The sequence below is a fragment of the Phoca vitulina genome, unplaced genomic scaffold, assembly GCF_004348235.1.
Source record: "Phoca vitulina isolate PV1807 unplaced genomic scaffold, GSC_HSeal_1.0 scaffold89, whole genome shotgun sequence".
Taxonomy (NCBI): Eukaryota; Metazoa; Chordata; class Mammalia; order Carnivora; family Phocidae; genus Phoca; species Phoca vitulina.
In genome coordinates this window covers 1743053-1768494 of record NW_022589792.1, presented here as the reverse complement: position 1 = coordinate 1768494, position 25442 = coordinate 1743053, and the positions used below count along the sequence as shown (strand labels likewise).

Sequence of the window (25442 nt, the reverse complement as noted above, 5' to 3'; positions counted from 1 at the left end):
GGCCTTGGCCAGCCCCGCCCCCTCCCGCCCCCCGCAGCGCCCAGCTGCGGCGGTGGCGGGGACCGTGCTCTGGGGACTCGGGGAGGAGGGGCGAGAGGACGACACCGGACCCCTTGCGCGCGCGCGAGCACACACACAGACACACACCTGCGGTCCAGGTGCGATCCCGTTCTCCCGGCATCCCCCTCCACGGCTGCCCGGGGGGGGCGGGCGCCTGGGGGCGGGGCCGGCCCGGAGGGGGCAGGGCGGGGGCGGAGCCACCGCCGAGGGCCGGGCGGCCGGGCGGTGGCGCGCGGAGGACGCACGGGCGGCGGGACGCAGGGACTGCGGCGGCCGGAGCGCGCGAGGCGAGTAGGACCCGAGGCTGGGTCGGGGTTCGAGTCCGGTTCGGGGTTCGAGCGTGGTCCCCACCCCACCCACCCCCAATCCCGGGGCGCGACCTCGCCGTTCTCTACGAGCCGCTGCCTCCAACTCCACCGTCTAGGTCCAAACTTTCCGGACTTTCAGTGTCTCGTTCCCCGTGTCTCTGTCCCTCCCTCCCCCGTCTTTGACCCCGTCCCTACTTCTCCCCTCCCCGGCCCCATCCTCCTCCATCTGTACTTCTCGCCCTGCCCCTTTCCCGCATCATTGCCCTCCCTCTGCCTCTTTCCCCCACCTCGGTCCTCCTCTCTACCTCTCTACCCCCGCTCTGCCCCCCCTCGCCCTCCTCCGTGGCCGAGCCGAGCCAGGCCCCAGACGGCGGGAAGGCGTCCGGGCGTCCGGCCGGGCTGGGCCTCGGCCTGGCGGTTGGGCCGGCATGGGGAGCGGCAGCTGTTTGCCATTAGCCGGGGACCCCGCAGGCCCCGCCCCCTCCCTGCACGGGCGGGGTCACCCTTGCCCCCATCTTTGGGGCGGGGAGACCCCAGAGACGTCCGGGTTTGGTTGGCAGGGGGGCTTCAGGGAGACCCCGCCGGACATTCGGGCCGGCCCGGGACCCCGCGCCCCCTTACCTGTCCCCTCTGGGAGCGTCTCGCCTCCCTTTTTCTCCATCTCTCTCCTACCCGGTGTTTCCTTTTCTGTACCCCAGGGGTCCCATACAGGGAGAGGGGCTTCAGCCACCACATTCCCCACCTCCATCTGCTTTCTAGATCTGGAGTCATCCTCGCACATAGAGGGTGGTCAGATGACTGGACACTCTCAGACCTCAGTCTCTGTGTCTGGGAAATGGGCAGAGGGATGTGGAGTTGGGGGTGAGGGTGGTGTGGCCCTGGCAGTGGGGAATCTGCCAGGCTTAGGTTCAAGTCCACACCCGGCCCCTTCCTCCTCTCGTGACCCTGGGCAAGTCTTTGGACATTTCTCTGTCTCCAAAACAGGGCAGTAACCGTGCGCCTGATGGGAATGTTGTGATCAAATGAGCGGCTGGGGTGATTATTACACTTATCACCATTATTCGCCCCACCGCTTTTCACCTCCAGGGGCCCCCACAGGCTATTCCAATTCTGCTTCCTGCCACCAGTCTCTCTCAGGTCTCCAGAAAATACTTTTGATCACCTCCCTGGTGTGTAGGGGGTGAACCTCCAAGCAGATGGAAAACCGAACTTCATACAATTGGTGACTGTGCTCCAGGCGTTGAAAGACAGAGACGTGGAGAGAGAGGGAGAGAGAAGTGGATCGAGACACAGACGGATGTGGAGAGACTCGGAGAGACGTGGAGAGACTAAGCAAGAGGCGAGCAGGGTGTGAGAAGAGGACAAGCTTGGCCGCCCCTGGAGCCCCAGCCTCGCCTTCATGCCCGGCAGGTGCCCCGCTTGGCCCATCCTCCCAGGTACCCACTGCCCTGGCACCCGTAGGCCAGAAAGGGTCCTCCTTGGTGGGATGGGATGGGGCCTCTGGAGCAGGGTGGCTAGAGGTCAGACAGCAGAAAGGACTGGCCAAGCTCAGGCTGAGTGGTGGGGACAAAAGGGTCCTGGCTGGCCTCCAGGGCTGAGGAGGGGTTAGTGAGAGGCTTTGATTGTCCCTCCCTTTTGCAGCCTCCAGGCACCCTCTCTTACTTCCTCCCCCCCCACCCCCATGACTTCCCTGGCCACCACCCGGCCATCTATCCCTGCTGCGCCCCTGAGCCGGACGCATCCTGGGGGGGCAGGAAGTTCTCGTGTAGCCCGGCAGCAAAACTGTTTATTTTTAGAGAAAATTGTTTCCATAAAGAGGAAAGGCTTTGCTCCTCGCTGCCTCCCCTCAACTTTCCCTACCCCCCCCACTCTGGCTAGCCTGACCCCGCTCTGCTTTGGGGTCCCCTACCCTGAGCTCCATCTCTCCTTGTGCCTGTGTCTCCGTGTGCTCGGATCTTTGCAGGAAGACTGTCCCCCACTTAGTGCCCCAGCCCCCTGCCCACCTCAGCCCCGATCTGTCCCTGTAGCCAGCTTCTGGCCTGGGCTGAGAGGAGGGGTGCAGGAAGGGTGGGGCCTGTCGGGCTTGGGGCCCCCCGGCCCAGGGCCTTGTGGAGGCGGGGCTGTGGGAGCAGCTGGAGCCTGTCCAGGGGCTGGACAGATGTGCAGGCGGGCCGTGAGGTTTGGTTTCTTTGTTCCAGGCCTCGGGGGCCCTCCCCCCCACCCCTTTCCACAAGCCAGGCCGGGTGTATTCGTATGAGAGGGTCCCGGACTCGAGGAAGGTGGGGGGGTTGGGAGGGGGACAGTTGTGGGGGAGGGGTGGCCACATCCCCTCCCCCTGCAGAACTCCTCCTGACTCCAGGCTCCAATATCCTCTCTCCCCAGGTACGCCTCGGCCTGTGCTGCAGGTGATCTGAGTCATAGGCCCCAGGTGACTCTTGAGGAGCATCTGCAGACCAGAGGATGGCCCAAGTCCTGCACGTGCCAGCCCCCTTCCCAGGTCAGGGGTCTCAGGAAGAAGGGGCCCTGCCTTGGGGTCTGGGAGAAAGATATGGCCCCGCCTCAGGGGTAGAGGCCAGGGAGGAGGAGGTGTGGGGGGGGGGGGGTGTTGAGGGTAGAATACAGCCCTGCCCGGAGGGCCTGAATGAGCACCTCTTGGCTCTGCCCTGGAGGGTCTGATGGGGGAGACAGTCTTTCAGGGAAAGGGGCTGGTCTGAGTAGAGACACAGGTCCCTATGCTGGGGGTGTTGACGGAGTAGGCGCAGCCCTGCCCTGAGGGTTTCTGAGGGGGGGACAGGGCCTTGCCTTGAGATGGAGTCACGGTTGAGCACCCAGTGGGCTCCCAGCCCTTGGGCAAATAAACCTTGACTCTCCCAGGGATGTGAGTCTTCACCCTGAGGAGGGGACAGCAGTGTTCAGAGGCCCTGGTCTTTCTTCACACCCCAGGGACCCCTGGCCCAGCCTCCCCACCCGCCTTCCCTGCCAGGGAGCCTGACCCGCCGTACTCCGTGGAGACGCCCTACGGCTACCGCCTCGACCTGGACTTTCTCAAGTACGTGGATGACATCGAGAAAGGCCACACGCTCCGGCGAGTCGCCGTGCAGCGCCGGCCGCGCCTCGGCTCACTGCCCCGAGGTCCTGGCTCCTGGTGGACATCCACCGAGTCTCTGTGCTCTAATGCCAGTGGGGACAGCCGCCACTCGGCCTACTCCTACTGTGGCCGTGGCTTCTACCCGCAGTACGGTGCCCTGGAGACCCGAGCCGGCTTCAACCCGCGCGTGGAGCGCACGCTGCTGGACGCCCGTCGCCGCCTGGAGGACCAGGCGGCTGCGCCCACTGGCTTGGGCTCCCTGACCCCCAGCGCGGCAGGCTCCACCAGCTCCTTGGTGGGCGTGGGGCTGCCACCCCCGACGCCACGGGGCTCGGGACTGTCCACACCTGTGCCTCCCAGCGCCGGGCACCTGGCCCACGTGCGGGAACAGATGGCAGGTGCCCTGCGGAAGCTGCGGCAGCTGGAGGAGCAGGTGAAGCTGATCCCCGTGCTCCAGGTGAAGCTCTCTGTGCTGCAGGAGGAGAAACGGCAGCTCACAGTACAGCTCAAGAGCCAGAAATTCCTGGGCCATCCCACAGGGGCCCGGGGCCGAAGCGAGCTCTGCCTGGACCTCCCAGAGACCCCCGAGGACCCGGTGACTCTCGAGACCCGGAGCGTGGGCACCTGGGTCCGGGAGCGGGACTTGGGGGTGCCCGACGGGGAAGCAGCCCTTGCCGCTCAGGTCGCCGTGCTGGAGACCCAGCTCAAGAAAACCCTCCGGGAGCTGCAGGCAGCTCAGGCCCGGCAGGCTGACCCCCCGCCCCGGCCCCGGCCACCACCAGACAGCCCCATCCGCGTGGACACTGTCCGGGTGGTAGAGGGCCCTCGGGAGGTGGAGGTGGTGGCCAGTACAGCTGCCGGGGCCCCTGCACAGCGGGCCCAGAGTCTGGAGCCCTATGGGACAGGGCTGCGGTCCCTGGCGACGTCTGGAAGGGTCGAGAGCCCTGCTGTGTTCCGCAGCCATGAGGTGGTAGAGACAGCGTTCCCAGCGTCCACTGCGCCCACTGGCAACGTCCACCTGGTGAAAAAGATCAGCATCACGGAACGAAGCTGTGATGGGACAACAGGTGAGCCATAGGGGACAGGGGAGGATGGTGGAGAGGTCCTCTTTGTTCCTCTGAATGCCAAGGTGTAGCCCCCAGCCCTGGCCTTCCAGCAGACCAACCACTCTGGCTCTCAGAGCCTCTCGTCTCTTCACCTGCAAAAAAGGGGACAGTTGTACCACTGATTCTGTGCTGTAGGGAGGCATGCAGAAAAATCAGGTATCTGATTAAGTGTGCGTTTTCATATCTAGTATGTTGTAAGTATCCAGAAAACAGGAGGTTTTTGAGGGTTTGAGGGAGGGTCCCTAAGACTGTTGGTTCGTTGGGCCAAAAAACCCACCCAATTTATTCAGAAAATGGCAGAAACCAACTTCAGAGCAGTTTAGGCGAGGAAAAGGAAACGTATTGTTCGTGTAACTTAGGGACAACTTTAGGTATAGCTGGATCTAGGTGCTCCGATATCATCGAGGATCTCTGACTTCTGTGCGCCTTGGAGTTGTCTTTCTCAGGTGAGTGAAAGTGGCCCCACCACTCCAGGCATCTGTCCTTCCATCTCAGTGAAAAGGGAGCCTCTCAGTCCAAATAGTGCCCATAAAAAACTCCCAGGGGTACCCCTCATTGGCCGGTGGCAGTCATGTACCCATCACAGAGCCAATCACGGTGTCCCTCACTGCCCGACTCCAGATCCTGGGGGTAGAGGAGCCCCACCCAAGTCCGGTGGCCTTTGAGGGAACAGAGAGGTGTCCCCCTGGCAGAAGTGCTGAGTCTGTATGCCAGGAAAGAGGATGTGGGATCTGCAAAATGACACTTGCCCCACCACTGCTACCCTTGGGCTCCTGGGAGAAGCCGTCGGAATGATTCATGTAATGATAGTTGTTCTTTTTTTTTTTTTTTAAAGATTTTATTTACTTATTTGACAGAGAGAGATAGTGAGAGCAGGAACACAAGCAAGGGGAGCGAGGGAGAGGGAGAAGCAGGCTCCCCGCTGAGCAGGGAGCCCGATGTGGGGCTCGATCCCAGGACCCTGGGATCATGACCTGAGCTGAAGGCAGACGCTTAACGACTGAGCCACCCAGGCGCCCCTAATGACAGTTGTTCTTTATCAAGCGCTAGCCTAGTGCCAGGTGCTACGCTAAGGGTTTCACTCGTGGAATGCTAAAGAGTATGGGGCTTTATAATCAAGCCACCTGGGTTCAAATTCTACATCTTGATGTAGCCCTAGAGGGACTTCACGTCTCTGAGCCTCAGCTTCCCTATCCATAAATGGCATAGCAATAGTCCCCCCCTCTAGGACTCGTGTGAATTAATGTGCACAGTGAACCCTCAATCCCTGCTTGGTGCTGCTTTTGATAATTTTCAGGCCAATTCTGCTTATAGCTGGGGAAACTGAGGCTCAGGGAAAAGTTGTACTGGCCCTGGGTCACAGCCAGGAGGTGGCTGAGCCAGGATCTAGACCAAGGTCAGCCTGAACCTACAGAGGGCTCAAAGGTGCAGCTCAGGCCCTCAACCCAGTCTCGAATGTCAGAGCCCCATGGCGGGACCCGAGAGCACAAGCTGGAGGGTGGGGACCCAGCTGTGTTTTCTTGCTTTTCCGTGTTGTTCCTGGCCAGCTCCAGACACCACTCCTCTGTTCTGTGTCCATCACAAACTCCCGGCCCTTTGACTCTGGCCCCCAGCCAAGGGCCCTGCCCAGCTCAGCCTTGGGATTTCTGAGAGGCAGCCTTCATTCCAGACATGCCACCTAGGGCAGCCATGGGGCTGCCTGCCTGTGGGACACACAGACATAGTGATGCTCCCACTCTGTGCAGGCTGCTGCCCCCCCGCGTTCTTCCTTGTGTCTCACTTAATTCCTTCTTGCTGCAGCCAGCCCCAGTCTCGGCTCTGCCTGGGCAGAACTGGAGTGTGCCAGTTCATTTTAGTGTCTTTTCCTTCAGCATACTTTTATTGAATGTCTGCTCTGTGCCAGACTCTTCTAGGCACTGGGGACGCAGCAGTGAACAAGATAGACAGAGCCCGTGCCATAAACACGTGAAGCCCCATAGTAAGTGAAGAAGTACCATTTCAGAGAATACGTGTTTGAAGCGGATAAAACGGGGGCATGGGGCAGGCAGCAATTGGATGGGGTGGTGGGTCTGGGTTCCAATTCTGATTTCGCTGTTTCCTAGTTCTGTGCCCTTGAGCCAGTTACTTGACCTCTGTGTGCCTCATTTGCAAATCGGGGGTCCTGACAGCCCAGTGTCACCAGATCAGTGTGAGGTTTAATGCGTCAGTTTCTATCGAGTGTTCCGTGTGGCGTCAGGCTGTTGGCTCTTTGAACCAAGACGTGAAAGAGAAGAGGCAGGCAGGTGGCACAGAGGTGGGAAGAAGAGTGTTCACAGCAGGGACAAAGGTCCTGAAGTGAGGAGTTGCCTTGAGCACATCAAGGTGTGGAACCAGCTGGAATAGGATGAGGCCGGAGAAGCAAGGTCTAGAGGTAGCAGGGCATCAGAGGTGGGTCCTGTAGGGCTTGTAGACTGGGGAGAAGCACTGTGAAAAATGAAATTAGATAGTACAGAACTTGAGAAGCGTTCCAACCATGTGTTCAGGTCAGCCAGCTTGATGGGTGGATCTGGGAGTACTCCCTGGAGGAGGCGGCGGCAAGAAGGACTTCTCTGCCATCTAGAATTCCCTCACTGCAGCCAAAGGGCAGGGAGGGTGAGAAGCAGCCTTCCCCTCGGGCTGACGAGGGTGGGTGGGGCAGGCAGAGGCCTGGACACCTCACCAGCCCCCCCCCCCCCCCGCCCACCTTCCAAAGGCACCGCCTCAGCGGGATGACTGGGAGAAGGGGCAGCTGGGCATGTACATCCGTGGGGGCTCCAGGGCTTTGAAATGTCCTTTGCTCCCTTTCAAAACATATTCCTCTGACAGCAATTCATATTCTTTGTGGAAAATTTGGGAAGTAACAGAAAAATCTGGAACACAAAGCAAAACCCCAGTAAACCCACCACCGCCCAGACGCAGCTGTTGTCAGCACTTCTTCTTTCCTTCCGAAATTTTTAATGCAGAAAATAATACGTATTTTTCAAGCCTGGCAACAGGGAACTGATGCTGATGGAAAGCGTTGTTTTGCGTTACTTGACTTTGAAAAGCAGTTCGGCAGCCTCACCAAGGGGCCAGGGCATTTTTAGACGCTCTTTTCATATTTTAACTCACCTCCCCAAGCCACCCGGATGCGGATGCGGTGGGCAGTGTTTTCATCCCCATTTTACAGATGAGGAAACGGAGGCCTAGGGTGGTTGCCCACTGTTCATGAGGGCAGGATTCAAACTACGTCTTTGGTTTCTTGGATTTAACATGATCCCAGAGGCATTTCTTCTCGTCATTAAAAATTCCTGGGATGCCGTATTTACTGAACAGCCACGTCGGTCTCTGCTGTCATCCGTGCCACGCGGACTTCCTCCTGCAGAAACCCCTCACGTCTTCTGTTTTCTCAGGACACGTTTCTGGAAAACCATTTTTTTTTTTAAGGTTTTATTTATTTATTTGACAGCGAGAGAGCACAAGCAGGGGAGAGGGGCAGAGGGAGAGGGAGAAGCAGGCTCCCCCGTTGAGCAGCAGGGAGCCCGATGTGGGGCTCGATCCCAGGACCCCGGGATCATGACCTGAGCCGAAGGCAGATGCTTCACCAACTGAGCCACCCAGGCGCCCCTGGAAGACCATTTTTGAGGTCCATGACGTCTGTTGCCAACTTGCTTTATTCCCCTGTGGCCTCACTCCCTTCCCACACTGGGTGGCTGAGTGGTTTACATTTTTAAAAATGTCTTTTGGTGGGGCGCCTGGGTGGCTCAGTCGTTGGGCGTCTGCCTTCGGCTCAGGTCGTGATCCCAGGGCTCTGGGATCGAGCCCCGCATCAGGTTCCCTGCTTGGAGGGGAGCCTGCTTCTCCCTCTCCCACTCCCCCTACTTGTGTTCCTTCTTTCGCTGTGTCTCTCTCTGTCAAATAAATAAATAAAATCTTAAAAAAAAAAAAAGTCTTTTGGCCCGAAGGACGTCCAAACCTAGTTCATCTAAATTCTTCAGCTCACAGCGACCAGCTCCGATGGTCTGTGCACGCCAGCCCTCTCATTTTACTTGTTTCTTTTTCCACCTTCACCTTCCACCCTCAGTGCTGAGGGTCGTTATCATCTTTGTTGCGATGGCTCAGTTCAGCTTGGTTCTTTTTTTTTTTAAGCTTTATTATAATATGTAAAAATATTTTTTGCATATTTAATGTATGCATTTTGATGAGTTTAGTGCCTTGGTTCTCCCTGTGTAGCATGTAAGCGTGGACAATATATAAAGGGACAAGTGGGGCTGTGTGAAATTCAATTTCATATAATTTCCTTTTTTTTTTTTTAAAGATTTTATTTATTTATTTGACAGAGAGAGACACAGCGAGAGAGGGAACACGAGCAGGGGGAGTGGGAGAGGGAGAAGCAGGCTTCCCACGGAGCAGGGAGCCCGATGCGGGGCTCCATCCCAGGACCCTGGGATCATGACCTGAGCCGAAGGCAGACGCTTAATGACTGAGCCACCCAGGCGCCCCGATTTCATATAATTTTCACATGTCCCAGATAGCATTCTTCTTTGTTTTTTTCCAACCATCAAAAATGCAAAAATCGTGCCCACGGCCCGTAGTTGGACAACCCCTGCCCTATGCCATTCACTCTCCCCGCCCCCCCAGCCCATGTAATACCATTCCTCGCAATCCACCTTCCAAAAGCTTATTTAGACATTTCAGTGTCCTTGAAAAATATGCTCTGTGCATGCTTGACTTCCTAAAATGGTATTGTGATTTCCGAAGAAGAAATCTTGCTGTTTCTTTTTTTTTTTTCTCTCTGTACACTCTTTTTGAACTCTGCATCCTGATGATGGTACCTCGGGCTTGTCACTTATAATGACTGCGTCGCCTTCTGCCCTAGGGGCGTGCTACACTTTTCTTTTCCGTGCCCCGTCGGTGGGCAGTTGTGTGCCTTCCAGCTCCTGGCGGCCGTGAGCAGTGACGGCGCTGTCTTCAAGTGTCACCTCCCCTGGGGTTGCTGAATCACAGGGAATTCACTTCCCTCCACGTTTTGTCTGATCCTTTCTGGGAAAACTCTGCCTGTCCACACTCCCACCAGCCACGCTTGGATGCGAGGTGCCCATTTCCCCACATACCCACCGGCACAAAGTTTTGTCTCATGTTTTGCCCATCTGATACTGGTGCAAAGTGGTATCTCCGAGTTTTAATGTGCGTTTCTTTGATTTTTTTTGGTGAGATTGGGCATCACCGTCCATGTTTAATAAGATTCTTCTGTGAATCACTTATTCGTAGCCTTTGTCCATTTTTCCTCGGACAATTTTGAGAAGTTCTGGCATATTCCAGATTCAAGGTTGGCAAACTACAGCCTTTGGGCCAAATCCAGCCCACTGCCTGTTTTTATAGGCTCGAAAGCTAAGAATGGTTTTTATGTTTTTAAATGGTTAAACAATATGAAAAGAAGAACAACATTTTGTGACATGAGTAAAATTATATGAAATTCAAATTTATCATGACTCGGCCACGCCCGTTAATTTGCATACTGTCCAGGGCTGCTTTTGCCGCTGAGACCCTTATGGCTCACATAACTGAGGATATTTATTGTCTGGTCCCTTACAGAAAAAGTTTGTTGAGTCTTGTTCTAGAAGATAATCCCTTGGCCATTTTTGGCATTGTGAGTATCTTCCCATAATGTGCATTCTTCTATCATTTAACTTTTTTTTTTTTACGAGTTTATTTATTTATTTGACAAAGAGTGAGAGAGGGAACACAAGCAGGGGGAGGGGGAGAAGCAGGCTTCCAGCTGAGCAGGGAGGCCGACGTGGGGCTCGATCCCATGACCCTGGGATCATGACCTGAGCCGAGGGCAGACACTTAACGACTGAGCCACCCAGGCGCCCCTCATTTAACTTTGTCTATGAGGGTTGTTTTTGTTTTTGCTTATTTTTATTTTTATTTTATTTTTAATTTTTTTTAAAGATTTTTATTTGTTCATTTGAGACAAAGAGATAGAGAGCACATGCGGGGGAAGAAGCAGAGGGAGAGGGAGAAGCAGGCTCCCCGCTGAGCAGGGAGCCCGATGCAGGGCTCGATCCCAGGACCCTGGGATCATGACCTGAGCTGAAGGCAGACGCCTAACAACTGAGCCACCCAGGCGCCCCTGTTTTTGTTTTTTTTTTTAATCAAGTAGAAATCTTCATGTCAGATACAGTTAAATCCGTCGTATTTTTCTTTTCTTCTTGTGTTAATTTTTAATTTTTTTCAGGTTTTGAGGTATAATTGGCATGTAGCATTGTACCCATTCAAGGTATACAAATAATGATATTTGTATATATTGCAAAATGATGACCGCAGTAAGTTTAGTTAACATTTGTCAGCTCAGAGTTACAGATTTTCTTGTGATGAGAATGTTTAAGGTCTACTCTCTTAGCAACTTACAAATGTACAATACAGCATTATCAGCTATAGTCCCCATCCTAGACAGGACATCTCCAGGCTTTATTTATCTCATAACTGGAAATTCCTACCTTTTGACCCCCTTCTCCCATTTCCTCACCCCCTGCCTCTGGAAACCACCGCTCTGTTCTCTGCATCTAGGAGTTTGTTTTTTTTCCAATTCTACATGTAAGTGAGATCATCTTGTATTTTTCATATGTGGTTTGAGGTTCGTTTGTTTGTTTTTAGAGAGAGGGAGAGCGTGGGGAATAGGGAGAGGGATAAAGAGAATTTTAAGCAGGCTCCATGCTCAGTGCAGAGCCTGATTCTGGGCTTGATCTCACAACCCTGAGATCATGACCCGAGCTAAAATCAAGAGTCAGACACTTAACTGACTGAGCCACCGAGGCGCCCCATCTTTGAGGAATTTTTCTAAAGGAATCTTTCCCCTTCCTGAGGTCCCTGATATTCTGTTACATTTTCTTCCTGTAGCTTTGTAGCTTCTGGTAGCTACATTGATCCTTCAGAGTTTTTGTGTTAAGGTGTGAGGTAGGGACCTAGCTTGACTTTTTTTTTTTTTCCTTGGGGCGAGTAAGCTGCTTTTCCCAGCATTACACCCCAGAGACCAACTTTCCCACCAATTTGTGGAAACCCCTTGGTCTTAACCCCAGCTTCCTCAGCTGGGGCCTGGGCCTGGCCTTCTCGCCTTTGTTCCTTTGGCCCCTTTCTTCCCTCAGCTGTGCCTGCTGTTGGGCCATTGTGGCCGTTTGGAATGTTTTACTCTCTCCTCAGCCAGGTTCCCCATCTTTGCCCTTTTTCGTAAAGTTGTCTTAGCTGATTGTGGACTTCAGTTCCCCCATGTAAATTGTGGTATCATTTTGCCCCATTTGGCCTGCTTTTCCCTTGGGGCAGAATGGGCTATAGGGCTGCTCTATTTCTTTTTTTTTTTTTTCCTCCACTTTTAAAAAATTGTGGTAAAATACACATAACGTTAAACTTAGCATGTGACCCATTTTCGAGTGTCCAGTGGCCTAAGCACATTCACATTGTTGTGCAGCCATCCCCACCATCCATCCCCAGAACTTTTCCATCTTCCCAAACTGAAACTGTCTGAGTTAAACACTGACTCCCTATTCCCTCCCCCGGCTCCTGGCACCCACCATCCACTTCCTGTCTCTGTGAATGTGACCCCTCTAAGGACCTCACAAAAGTGGAATCCTGCAGTATTTGTCCTTTTGTGACCGGCTGCTTTCACTGTGCAAAATGTTGTCTCACCTGATTTTTTTTGACCCTCCCCGGCATTGAAATTAGGAGTCTGGAGTTTGGGGCCAATCACTGAGACGGTGAACTGGCCCATCTGCCTCCTGACACATCCCACTTGGCCACGAAGTGATTTTGTTTGTTGGATGTGAATTTATTGACAGAGTTTAAAAAAAGAAATCAGGAGATTCACATAGGAGCGCCTGGGTGGCTCAGTCGTTGGGTGTCTGCCTTCAGCTCAAGTCATGGTCCCAGGGTCCTGGGATCGAGCCCCACATTGGGCTCCCTGCTCGGCGGGAAGCCTGCTTCTCCCTCTCCCACTCCCCCTGCTTGTGTTCCCTCTCTCGCTGTGTCTCTCTCTGTCAAATAAATAAAAATCTGAAAAAAAAGACTCACATAAAAACCCCAGTGTGTGTTTGGTTCCCCACAGGGGCTCGGGTTGCGGCCCTGGAAGTGGCCAGACCCGGCCACACCCTGGGCTGGGCGCCGTCAGACCCATTTGTGGCTGTGTCTCATGTGTTCACGCTTTGCTTGTGCTGACTGGTGACTCTCTGCTCTTAACTCTGAGTGGTCGTGGACTTGAGGAAGTAGTCACTGTGCCTGTCAAAAAAAAGTTGTAACTGTTAAAAGGAATTGAAAGGAATTGGTCTGCAGAGCCCGTGGCCAGGGGTAGAAATGAGACGTCCTGGGGAAGCAGGGACACAGAAGCCACACGTGGCCTGGGGGAACCTGAGCAGGTTCTGAGATGCAGACAGCCACTCACGGTGGCACTTCTGTTCCTGGCTCCCAGGCTGGTGATCCAGGCCTGGAGCTCCCTGCTGCCCTCACTCCCACATGGGCAGTGGGCACCCTTGGGACCTAGTGCCCACTGAGTCACCTTTGTCCTCTGCCCAACCTGGGTGGTTTTTCAAATTGTGATAACGTATGCATAATATGAGACTTACCATCTTAAGCATTTTATTTTATTTTATTTTTATTTTATTATTTTTTTCAGTAGGCTCCATGCCTAACGTGGGGCTTTAACTCATGACCCTGAGATCAAGAGTCACATGCTCCACCGACTGAGCCGGCCAAGCACCCCGCCCCATCTTAACCATTTTAAAGTGTCCAGTTCAGGGGCACTAAGCACATGCACATTGTTGCGTGACCATCCCCACCGTCCATTTCCAGAACACTTTCATTTTCCCAAACTGAAAATGTACCTGGTTGGGTTGTTTGTTTTTTTAGGATTTTATTTATTTATTTGAGAGAGAGAAGGAGAGAGCCAGCGTGCACGCGCGTGCGTCCATGTGAGTGAGGTGGGAGGGGCAGAGGGAGAGAAAGAATCTCAAGCAGACTGCACTGAGCACAGATCCTGACCCGAGTCTCGATCCCATGACCCCAAGATCATGACCTGAGCTGAAACCAAGAATCAGACGCTTAACTGAACGAGCCACTCTGGCACCCTTACCTGGGTTTTAATTTTTACTTTCCAGGGCCCCAGGGTGGCTCAGTCAGTTAAATGTCTGCCTTCGGGGGGCGCCTGGGTGGCTCAGACGGTTAAGCGTCTGCCTTCAGCTGAGGTCATGATCCCAGGGTCCTGGGATTGAGCCCCACATTGGGCTCCCTGCTGGGCGGGGAGCCTGCTTCCGCCTTTCCCTCTGCCTGCTTCTTCCCCTGCTTGTACACTCTCTCTCTCTGTCAAAAATAAAGAAAATCTTTTAAGAAAATAAATAAAATAAATGTCTGCCTTCGGCCCAGGTCATGATCCCAGGGTCCTGGGATTGAGTCCCGCATCAGGCTCCCTGTTCAGCGGGAAGTCTGCTGCTCCCTCTCCCTCTTCCCCTGCCCATGCTCTCTCTTGCTCACTTTGTCTCAAAAAAATCAATAAAATCTTAAAAAACATTTATTTTTTAATAGCCCTTATTATTTCTTTTTCCTGATTGTTAAAGTGTTACCTGCTTAAAGTTCAGAAGAAGGGAGCTGTGATATCCATAACACAACCTTGCTTTTGTTAAAATACTAGTAAATCTTATCTAAATAGTGCTTCCAGCTCTCTTGAGTTAACAAATGATCCTCGAGCACTGTTGACGTCCAGGCGCTGTTCTAAGCCCTTTCCCCCCATGTTGCTGTCTTCAGTCTGCACAACAACGCCATGATGGAGGAGATGTCATTCTCGTGAGGCACAGAGAGATTAAGTGACTTACCTGAGGTCACACAGCTTGTTCATGGGAGAGTTGAGTCCCTACCATGATGGGGACTCTTGGCTGTGATCAAACCTTATTTCCAGATAACACTCAGTGTGGTGTTTGGGGGGGGGGGGTTGGTCACAAGCCAGGATTGTAGTCACAGTGTCTTCTTCTCTGTCCCTGATCAGCTGCCAGCGCAGGCTGCTGGAATCATATTCTGCTGCTCAGAGGGTGAGGGTGACCTCAGGCAACCCTCTGTGCCTCAGTTTCCTTATCTGTAACAATCAGAATCTCATGGTCTGGGAAGATTTGATGAAGCAACACAAGCCTCAGCCCTCCGAGCGCCTGGCCCGGGGTATGTGACCCACATTGTTACGGTGAGCACCTCTCTTCCTGCCCCTGCAGGGCTCCCACAGGCTCTGGCAGAGTCATCCTCATCACCCCCAGGAGTGGCAGTGACCCATCTGGCACAGCCTGAGAAGAACGCGGGTGGAATGGGCGCCCGTGAGGCTGCTAACACGGAGCCCACCAGGCAAGCAGCCTCATGCAAGTCAGAGGAGGCGGGGAGTGCAGGTGAGTGAGGGTGGCCGCCGAGGGGGACGGGGCCCTGGAGGCCTGGGCATAGGGTCTGGCTTTGGGAGATTCTTACGACACCACCTGTCCCCCCAGGTGAGCCCCCAGCAGGCGTGCGGTCCATCATAAAGCGCAGAGAGGAGTCCGCAGACCCCGCGGCCCACCGGAGGAGCCTGCAGTTTGTGGGGGTCAATGGCGGGTGAGAGGAGCCCCCCACCCCTCCCCACGCTCCCACCCTTTCCTCAGCTTCTACCCTCCTGATTGTTCCTTGGTTTGTTCATGTCCAAGAATGCACCCTGGCCTAGGCCCCTTACTTTGATTCACTCCTTTAAGCAAGGCGCAGTAGACGGTTGGGACACTGAGGCACTCCGGGGCCAGATGCCTTGCTGGAGCTCACACGGCGACTGGGAGTCGGCCCCGGTGGTCAGACTTCCAAGCCTGTGCTGTGCCGTTGGTCTCCTAGTCCTCGGAAGGTGCTGGGCTCGGCTTCCTACCCAGATGGAGCTCCCAGTCCAGTGGGGCCTCGGGCACTGGCGCGCAGTTCAGACCCAGTGTGGTTGGAGCGGTGATGGGGGATGGGGACACTCGGGCAGTGCAGGGTGCCGGGGGAGGCAGTGATGTCCCCAGGGAAGACACTGAAGGAGGGGACGAGTGTGCTACAGGATGAGCAGGAGCCAGCAGAGTGAAGAGTGGGGGTTGGGAGGGCACTCCCGGTGGAGGGCACAGCCTGGACAAAGGCTCAGAGGTGGGAGGAGGAAGCAACACACGTGAGAAGCAAGAGCCATAAGGAGTAGGAGTGGTAGACAGGGATGGTCTGGGGACTTTGAATGCCAGGCCCAAAGCTTAGACTTTGTCCAGAGGCAGCAAGAAGCACAAGAGGAACCTGTTTGCAGTGGGGTGAGGGTCTGACGCAGTTAGACCTGCATAAGGGGCCAAGGGAGACGAGGTACTGAAGAGTAGAGGGTGAGAGCAGTATTTCTCCCCCCACCCACCCCAAGCACGATCGCAGTGCTAGCTAGTGTTTATTGAGCACTTACTGTGTGCCAGGTGCTGTAAGGCACATCCCTGCGGCCCTGTGAGGCTGATACTGCCATTATTCCCATTTAACAGATGGGGAAATCAAGGCGCAGAGAGGTCAAGCGGTCAGAGCCCATGTCCTGTCCCATCTGCTGCGTCTCCTCACTCCGCCCGTCCTTCCTTCCCAGGTACGAGTCCTCATCTGAGGACTCTAGCACAGCAGAGAACTTTTCAGACAACGAGAGCACGGAGAGTGAGGCCCCAGAGCCAAAGGAGAAGGTTCCAAGTGTGGCCGAAGCCCCCCAGCTCAGGCCCTCAGGGACGGCGGTGGCCAAGAGTAGCCAGGAGGAGAGCCAGCTATCTCGGGAGTCTCAGCAGGCGCCCGTGGCGGAGGGCGCGTCAGGAGCGAATGCAGAGGAGGAGATCCGGTCAGTTTTCTGTGTGGGATGAACTCAGACGGGGTGAGGTGGGTGACCCCTGCCTCAGATCTCACCATTCACGCCCTCTGAGGGAACCTGCCATCAGTCGTGCACGCCTTAGTCTGAATTGGCGAACCAGCACTTTCTCCTTCTGGCCATCCGAAGGTCTACAGGCTTTGATAAAGGGCCTGATGAGGGCAGTTTGGGCTGTTGGGGTTAAAATTTAAGGGACAAGCAAAGTTTGTCCTTAAGCCACCCGCTGTCTTTGGGACATACGCCACACCTACCTTCCCCCCCTGGTGAAAAATCTGCCCTCGGGCAACAATTTTCTATCCACCACTGCCTGCTTGGAATAAACTTTAGCCTGTATGTCCACTTTCTCTTGGGCTCTGTCTGCTCCCCATGTCTGGGGTCACCCGGGAGGCTGCGGCGAGTGCTCTGAAGATAAACTTCCCCCAGGGCGCCTGGGTGGCTCAGTCGTTAAGCGTCTGCCTTCGGCTCAGGTCATGATCCCCGTGTCCTGGGATCGAGCCCTGCATCAGGCTCCCTGCTCAGCGGGAAGCCTGCTTCTCCCTCCTCCACTCCCCCTGCTTGTGTTCCCTCTCTCACTGTGTCTTTCTCTGTCAAATAAATAAAATCTTTAAAAAAAAAAAAAAAAGATAAACTTCCCCCTTATCTGCCCCTGGCAGGATGGAGCTAAGCCCCGACCTCATCTCAGCCTGCCTGGCCCTGGAAAAGTACCTGGACAACCCCAATGCCCTCACTGAGCGGGAGCTGGTACGATGGGGCCCTGGGCCTGGGGTCCCCTCCTTCTCTTCCACCCCCACCCCAGGTTCTCATCCACAGTGTCTCCCTGTGCCGGCTTTGAAGGGACTCTGGGATCCCAGCCGAGAGCTTGGGCGTTGGGGGAAGGGGCCCTGGAGAGAGGGGCCAGGATGGTGGGAGGGGCCCCGAGGATGGTCACCTGCCAACAGTCCTGACCTCTGGTTCCTGCTGTTTTGGGGGCTTGAGGGAAGTTGCTGCCACATTTCTCTTTCCGGGGGTCTGTACTTGCCTTTGAAGACCACGGGCCCAGGATGGAGATGCTCACGCCTTCCTCGGCAGGGCGGGGGGCACATCTGGGACTGCGGTGCCTGGAGTCCCTTTAGAGCCCTTGTCTTGTCCGGGACGGGGAGCCCACGCTGTTGAGTGCAAGGGGCTCATCGGGGGAGGGCTGCCCATGCTTCTCCTTCAGGCTCTGGTTCAGGATGGGGGGGGTGTCCCTACCCACACTCCCCGACTTGGGGCTTCGTCCGGGCTGGGGGGCCGCTGGGGAGCAGGCTGCTGCTGCCCTCACGGCCTCCCCTCCCGCACGGCGGCCAGAAAGTGGCCTACACGACGGTGCTGCAGGAATGGCTGCGCCTGGCCTGCCGCAGCGACGCACACCCCGAGCTCGTGCGGCGCCACCTGGTCACCTTCCGGGCCATGTCGGCGCGCCTGCTGGACTACGTGGTCAACATCGCCGACAGCAACGGCAACACGGCTCTGCACTACTCTGTGTCTCACGCCAACTTCCCTGTGGTGCGGCAGCTGCTTGACAGTGGTGAGGGGGGGGGGGGGGGGGGGAGCGGGGGCCCCGGGTGGGGGGGCCAGCTGCCCCCCCCAGTCTGGTGGCCCGATGGCGAAGACGCTGCCTTCTTCGTCTCCTGAGGAGCATGCCAGCCTCCCAGTCTGGTGAGGGAGGTACACGTCCCACCCGAGGCCCCAGCGTACTGAAAAGGGCAGACATGGCCTTAGGGACAGCATGGACACCTTCCAGCCCCCCTCCAAGGCCCGAAGTCCCTCATCTGATGGGGCAGGATAGTGGAGGTGGAGACGCTGGGGCAGAATGGGGCTCTCAGCCTGAGAGAAGGGAGGAATCTGGCCACTGATGGGGGAGATGCTGCCTGGTTCTCATGGGCGCTCCCCCAGTTTTGGGGTCTGAGGGTCCAGTGTCCCCCCCCCCCAAGGTGTGTGTCAGGTGGACAAGCAGAACCGTGCTGGCTACAGCCCCATCATGCTCACCGCCCTGGCTACCCTGAAGACCCAGGATGACATCGAGACCATCCTGCAGCTCTTCCGGCTCGGAAACGTCAATGCCAAAGCTAGCCAGGTACGGGCCGTCCGTGCTGCGGACCCAGGCAGCCCTTCCCACTAAGTCCTGGCTGTGCACCAAGCCCAGATGTGATCTTATTCCATGCCCCCGGGGGAGGATCCCCACTCCACAGACAAGGGACCTGAGGCTCAGAGAAGCACCCATTTCCTCAAGGCCAGATTAGAGGAGGTGGGATTTGAACCCCCATGGTCTAGCTTTAGAACCCCATTATTTTTTTTTAAAGATTCTATTTATTTACTTGACAGAGAGAGCGCAAATGAGCACAAGAAGGGGGAGTGGCAGAGGGAGAAGCAGGCTCCTCACTGAGCAGGGAGCCTGATGCGGGGCTCGATCCCAGGACCCTGAGATCATGACCCGAGCAGAAGGCAGACGCTTAACGACTGAGCCACTCAGGCGCCGCCCCCCACTGGCTTCTCTATTGATTTAGTTCTTCTTTAATTAAAAATAATTTCAATGGTTTACTTATTTTAACTGAGGTGAAATACACGTAAGATTATCCATTTAGGGGCCCCTGGCTGGCTCAGTTGGTGGAGCATGTGACTCTTGCTCTTGGGGTCCTGAGTTTGAGCCCCTTTTTGGGAGTTGAGTTTACTTAAAAAAAATTTTTAGGGGGGGCCCGGGTGGCTCAGTCGGCTCAGGTCATGATCTTGGGGTCCTGGGAGCGAGCTCCACGTCAGGCTCCCTGCTCAGCGGGGAGCCTGCTTCTCCCTCTCCCCCTGCCCCTTACCTGTGCCTGTGTGCACGCTCTCTCTCTCTCTCTTTCTCTCAAATAAATAAATAAAATCTTTTCTAAAAAAAATAAAAATAAATAAAAGTGATAATATTTTTTTTTTAAATATTTTATTTATTTATTTGACAGAGAAAGAGACGGCGAGAGAGGGAACACAAGCAGGGGGAGTGGGAGAGGGAGAAGCAGCTTCCTGCTGAGCAGGGAGCCCGATGCGGGGCTCGATCCCAGGACCCTGAGATCATGACCTGAGCAGAAGGCAGCCGCTTAACGACTGAGCCACCCAGGCGCCCCAGGATAATCTTTTTTAAAAAAATTATTACTATTTTTTTAAGAGAGAGCACACATACGTGCGGGGCGGGGTGTTGCAGAAGGAGAATTTTTTTTTTTTTTTTAGGGAGCAAATCTTAAGCACGCTCCATGCCCAGCCCAGAGCCTGACGCAGAGCTCGATCTCATGACCTGAGATCATGACCTGAGCCGAAGGCAGACACTCAACCAACTGAGCCACCCAGGCGCCCCAGATTATTCCTTTTAAAGTATACAACTCAGTGGCATGTAGTACATTCACAATGTTGTACAATCATCACCTCTGTCTATTTCTAGAACATTCTTATCACCCCAAAAGGAAGCACTGTGCCATTAGCAGTCACTCCCCATTCCCCCTCCACTTGCTCCTGGCAACTACCAGTCTGTTTTCTATCTCTATGGATTTACCAATTCTGGATATTTTACATAAATAGAATCACATAGTATGTGTTTTTTTGTGTCTGGCTTCTTCCAGCGAGCATAATATTTCCAAGGTCCGTCCACTGTGTGGGGTGCATCAGTCCTTCATGCCCTTCTAAGGCTCAGTGTTACTCTGTAGTTTGTTTTTCCGTTCATCCACTAATGAACATTGATTTAATTTTTATTGAGGTTCAACTGACATACGGGAAAAGTATACAAATCTTAGCTCAGTAAGTTTATACACCTATATTGACACCTGGGAGTGAGGAACCTGCTTTAGTTGGGGATGGGAATGGGTAGGCAAGTCGCACCTCCCCAAAGAGGACACATTTAAGTCCAGACGTGAGGGATGAGAAGGAGACAGGAGGAGGAGGAGGGACCAGCAGGTGCAAAGGCCCGGTGGTGGGAGGGATTGTTTGAGATCTAGAAGGCCAGCGAGTGGGGATACCGTTACCATCACCATCACAGTACTTGGGAGCCACGGAAGGTTTCCAAGCAAGGGTGTCATGCCTTGGGGCCCCGCATAGTCCATAACCCTGTTCCTTGCCCTGTCCAGGCGGGGCAGACCGCCCTGATGCTGGCCGTCAGCCACGGGCGGGTGGACGTGGTCAAAGCTCTGCTGGCCTGTGAAGCGGACGTCAACCAGCAGGATGACGACGGCTCCACAGCTCTCATGTGCGCCTGCGAGCACGGCCACAAGGAGATCACGGGCCTCCTGCTGGCCGTGCCCAGCTGCGACATCTCACTCACTGACCGCGTGAGTCCCCGGCCCGGCGCGCCCCAGGGAGGGCGGGAGCACCGCCCGGGGCTCGTCCTAACAGTGGATGCTTTACAGGACGGGAGCACCGCTTTGATGGTGGCCTTGGATGCTGGGCAGAGTGAAATCGCGTCCATGCTGTACTCTCGCATGAACATCAAGTGCTCGGTGAGTGTCAGCCCTGGCGGGGGGTTGGGGGGGGACACTCTTCGAGGGGCCGATGGTTAGGAAGGGCTGGGGCCATATGGGGCCCATGCTTGTTGAACCTTCCTGGTGCCCCCATGAGGAAATGAGGCACAGACAGCTGAGAATACATGATAGTATTTGAACCTGGACCTGTCTGGTTCCAAAGGCTGGCTCTTAATTACCATTCACTCATTTGAGAAATATTTACAGAGCACCTGCTGCATGATAGACCCTGGGGGCCACAGCCCGGAACCAAAGAGGAAACGGTTTCTGCCCCCACAGAGCAGGCAGATACAAAATATACAAATCAGTGTACCATGACCAGGTGATAGTAACTACTGGAAAGAAATCTGAAACAGGATAGGAGGGGACAGTGAGAGATGGGAGGTACTGCGGACGTGGGGGAGTGAGCTGTGTGGCTGTCCAGGCAGAGGGAACCTGCAAAGGCCCTGAGGCAAGAGCGTGCTCGGTGTGTTTGAGGAGCATCAGGGAGATGAGAGCAAGGAGGTGACACCGTAGATCATGCAGGCCCTTGTGGGCCACAGTGAGGCCTTTGGCTTCTGCTCGAAGCATGTCAGTGTATATTCAAGGCCTTGAGATGTCTCCCCGTAAAGAAACCTAAGCTGCGTCTAACTCGGCATCGCTCTTATTTGAGCACAGAAACCAGGGTTTTTAAGAAATGATGCCTGTTAGCAGAACACTCTCCGGAAGCCTAAGAGGAGGATAATTTTGATACTTGCTGTATCATAAGCGCCTGATGGAGGAGAGAGGCGTTCCAGTCTGAAGGGGGAGACAGAGGCACTCCTCATAGGTCTCTAAAGCGATACCCTTGTCTGATGGAGGAGACAAGCTCTTCCAGTCTGAGGGACCGTATTCTAGGTGCCTCTCAGCCATGATTTCTTGAACCCTCCACAAGAGCCTGATTCAGCTGCATAAAGTACTGTTATCCTTTCTGTTTTTCAGGTGGGGAAACTGAGGCTTAGAATAGTTACACCCCCGGCCCAAAGTCTCACAGATAGGAATGGGGGAGGCCCCGAGAGCCGTCTGTCTCCAGACCTAGGTCAGGAAACTCACGTTCCTTCCTCCTCACTCTGCCTTGCCCTTGCCCTGGCCTCCCTGAGGCACGTCTGCAGCCTGGCTCGAGGGTGGCATGGTAGGTGTTGACCACAGTGACCCCCCCCCCAAATAGTCCAGGAGAGCGAAGGTCACTGAGATAAGCCCTCCGTCGCCCACGTGACTTCCAGGTTCTTACTGAGGCTCTAGGTTTTCCCAGCTTCATTCCCCAGAATGTTTGGACACCTGGGACTCAGTTGTTGTGCTCAGGGCATCACCTGGGGATCAGCTCGGCCTCAGTTTCTTCAACTGAAAGATGGGGGTGATAGGACCAGGTGATGAGCTGTTGTCTGATGTGTGGTCCCGCTCCCAGGGGCTCCTGAGGGACAGACCCCAGTCCTCCATCATTGTCTACCTAGACCACTGCTGTTGCCTCCACCCTGGCTCCCACCCTCACTGCCGCCTCCAGTCTGTACCTGCCCCCCCCCGCCCCCCCAGCAAGCAGAGGTCAGTCACTGTGAACACGTGAGTTAGGGTATATCCCTCCTCAGCTCACAGCCCGCTGTAGCTGTCACCCTGCTTGGAGAAAAAACCAAAGTCCTCCCCAGAGCCCACCAAGCCCTGCATGAACACCCTCACCTCCCCCCCGCACTCTCTTCCTCTGCCCCTTGCTCAGTCTGCTCAGCCTCTCCGCTGCTCCTGCCTCAGGGCCTTTGCACTTGTTACTTCCTCTGCCAGAAAGCGCCATCCCTCAATGTCACTCAGCTCAGAAGCCCCTCCCGCCCTGACTACCTGCTCTCCACTTCATTCCCCCCCCCGCCATCCTTTATCTGTGATGAAAATCCTCCTCAGCATCCCTGCGCTTCTCTGAACATCGCCTCCTTGAGGCCAAGGGACCAAGTTCTGTTGTTCACTCACCTCAGCCCTGAGGCCAGCCAACCTAGTTGGCACCTGGCAGGCACTGGAAATGATGCCCAACAAAAGAATTCTGCTTGTTTCAGTTTGCCCCGATGTCCGATGATGAAAGTCCTGCGTCATCCTCTGCCGAAGAGTAGCTGTGAGGGAGGCCAGGGGCACCTCTGCTTGGGGCCAGCCAGCCCCAGAGCCAGCTGGCCCTCGTCCCTTGTCCCCTCCCTCGCCAGCCCCCACGCAGACTCACCAAGGCCCACGTCTCAAAGGCAAGTGGATTTTTCTTCCGCTTCCCAGGAGGAGCCCCGGACAGCAGCAAGACTCCAGCTTAAAGCGGGTTTTTCCGGGTAGGCCAGTTCAAAGCCGCCGCAGTGCAGACTGAAGCTACATTCTTACGTAAATCGGCGCCAGTGGCCGAGGCTGGGGCGTGGGTTTGTGAAGAACATGGAGAACAATCAACTGGCAATTATGGATGGAGCGGGGTGAAAGGGAAAATACTGTATTTTTGAGTCATTATCGGGGGAGGGGGGGAATCATATTCCTTGTTGCCAATTTTGAAAGTCACTGGAATCGCATATTTTCATTTTAATCCTGAATGTTATTATGCACGGGTCACGTCTGGAGTGGCTTAACGCCCCCCCGCCTCGCCCACCCCACATTTAATTGTCTGCTATATAATAGTGTTTTGTCCACTCCTCCCCCCCTGCCCCCCCGCAAGACCTCTCTTGGGAGAATTTTCTTCTGGTCTCTTCACAAAACAGATTCTGTCCTTGTCACTCAGGGCAGGAAGCTGAGTCCTTCCTTCTGCTTTCAAGTAAGGGAGCTCAGGACCCAGCAGCTGAGATGTGTGAGCAGTTCACATCGAAAAATCACCCAGAAACCCGTCCCCTCCCTGCGTGGAGGCCCTGGCAAATATTAATTTTCCTAGAAAATCTTTCAGACCTGGGGACGCAGGAAATGAATCCAGTTCCCAGAGCAGCTGCTGAGTCCCTGGGTTTAGAACCCTGGTAACGGGGCCGTCCTCAGCCTCCCCAGACTCCAGAATTTCTCTCCTCAAAGCGGGGCGGGGAGAAAGGGCCTATGCGCTTGCTAGCAAAGCATAGGGCAAGCTCCAAAAACTCCATGTGTGCACAATTAAAAGTTGGCTGCCCCCGAGGGTTCCCAGTGCAAACTTAAAGAGACAGGGCTTTGCCGAAAACCAAACAAGGGCCAGCTGGGTTTGTTTTTTTTGTGTGTGTCTGTGTGTGTGTGTGTTTTTTTTTTTTTTAACAACCTACAGGCCTTCCGGAGCTGCCTGGAACAGAGCCTGCTGGAAATAGGGCTCGCCAGACACAGTTTCCTTCATGGCCTGTTTTGTCCCCCAGAACCTTAACATAGTTTTCTTTCCAGTTCCTTCCTTTTGTGAACAACAACAACAACAACAACAACAAACCGGGGATGGAGGATGGGTTCAGAGCCTTGAGAAGTGCCTTATGACAGGGAGTAAGGTCCCCAGCTAATAGGTGTCCCGTCCCCTGTCGTCCAGTTCTCTGAGCTCAGCCGCCAGGGTTGAAGCCAAACCACGGCCCTGAGTGCTCGTGTTCATTCAGTAAAGTGAGGCGCTGACTTCTCTCCTAGAAAAATGGGTTTCTTGGCTTGATGGAGTCTGGCTTGCTTTGATTTTTGACTGAAGGGAGGTACCGAAGACAAAAGAGCTTGGACGGTCAAAGGAGACACCCTAGGTTGCGTGTGTGTGTGTGTGTGTGTGTGCGTGCGCACACGTGTGTAAATCGGAGAGAAAACAAAACCAAAGCTGACCGGGGACAACTGCTCATGTCTGACAGAAGGCCACAACTTGGGGCAGCTTTGAGAAGTGGTACAAGAGTTGTGTGCCTGTGTGTCTGGCCCCAGAGCCAGCAGTTAGGTTTATTTTAAGCTCCTAGAAGCAGCTCATTGACAATCCGCCCCCCCCCCCCTCAGATAAGTCCGTATTTATCCCTGCTTTCCCTTCCCCTGCCCATGGGGCTTGGTGTGCGAGGCTCCAGGGATGTCCCGCCTTTGTCCCTGTGCTCTTCTCATGTGTATTCATGACCTTTAACTTCACTTTCCGGCCACGGTACGTCCATAAAGACAGTATTACACTTAAATGAAGTATTCCTTTTTGTAATCGTGTTGTAGAAGGTAAAGGAATTTAATAAAGCTATCTTATGATAACGTCCACGCATCAGTGTCTGGTCTTTGTCTCCCTGTACTCCTCTTTAAGCTTTCAAATAGATCTCTCTCTTTTTTTTTTTAAAGAATTTATTTATTTGACAGAGAGAGACACAGCGAGAGAGGGAACACAAGCAGGGAGAGTGGGAGAGAGAGAAGCAGGCTTCCCGCCGAGCAGGGAGCCCGATGCGGGGCTCGATCCCAGGACCCTGTGATCAGGACCTGAGCCGAAGGCAGACACTTAACGACTGAGCCACCCAGGTGCCCCTCAGATTGATCTCTTTTTGAAAATGGACTGATTTTGGGGCGCCTGCGTGGCTCGGTCGGTGAAGCATCCGGCTCGGTTTTCGG

The 25442-nt window shown here is 54.8% G+C and overlaps 1 protein-coding gene across 5 annotated transcripts; it reads left to right on the top strand.

The window, feature by feature from the left end:
- The first annotated feature begins 51 nt into the window (after nt 1–51).
- On the top strand, nt 52–25093 carry KANK2 (KN motif and ankyrin repeat domains 2). Of its 5 annotated transcripts, none has more exons than XM_032396155.1 (13): nt 52–158; nt 1455–1804; nt 2751–2865; nt 3312–4523; nt 14804–14971; nt 15068–15170; nt 16177–16416; nt 17097–17184; nt 17797–17989; nt 18396–18538; nt 20553–20753; nt 20832–20921; nt 22994–25093. In XM_032396155.1, the coding sequence occupies exons 3-13, from the start codon at nt 2829–2831 to the stop codon at nt 23045–23047; spliced, it is 2529 nt and encodes an 842-aa protein (XP_032252046.1). In that variant the 5' UTR covers nt 52–158; nt 1455–1804; nt 2751–2828; the 3' UTR covers nt 23048–25093. The 5 variants fall into 5 exon arrangements, with proteins under 5 accessions (XP_032252046.1, XP_032252045.1, XP_032252043.1 ...); XM_032396154.1 differs by having other exon boundaries at nt 53–158; nt 1606–1804; nt 17770–17989; XM_032396152.1 differs by having other exon boundaries at nt 53–158; nt 1546–1804; nt 17770–17989.
- The last annotated feature ends 349 nt before the right edge of the window (nt 25094–25442 follow it).

Excerpts from the sequence above, each read along its gene's own strand:
- KANK2 (XM_032396154.1), top strand. The coding sequence starts at position 2,829 with ATGGCCCAAGTCCTGCACGTGCCAGCCCCCTTCCCAG. Across the intron at positions 2,866-3,311 it reads CGTGCCAGCCCCCTTCCCAG|GGACCCCTGGCCCAGCCTCC; the intron begins GTCAGGGGTCTC and ends TTCACACCCCAG. Across the intron at positions 20,922-22,993 it reads GCATGAACATCAAGTGCTCG|TTTGCCCCGATGTCCGATGA; the intron begins GTGAGTGTCAGC and ends TGCTTGTTTCAG.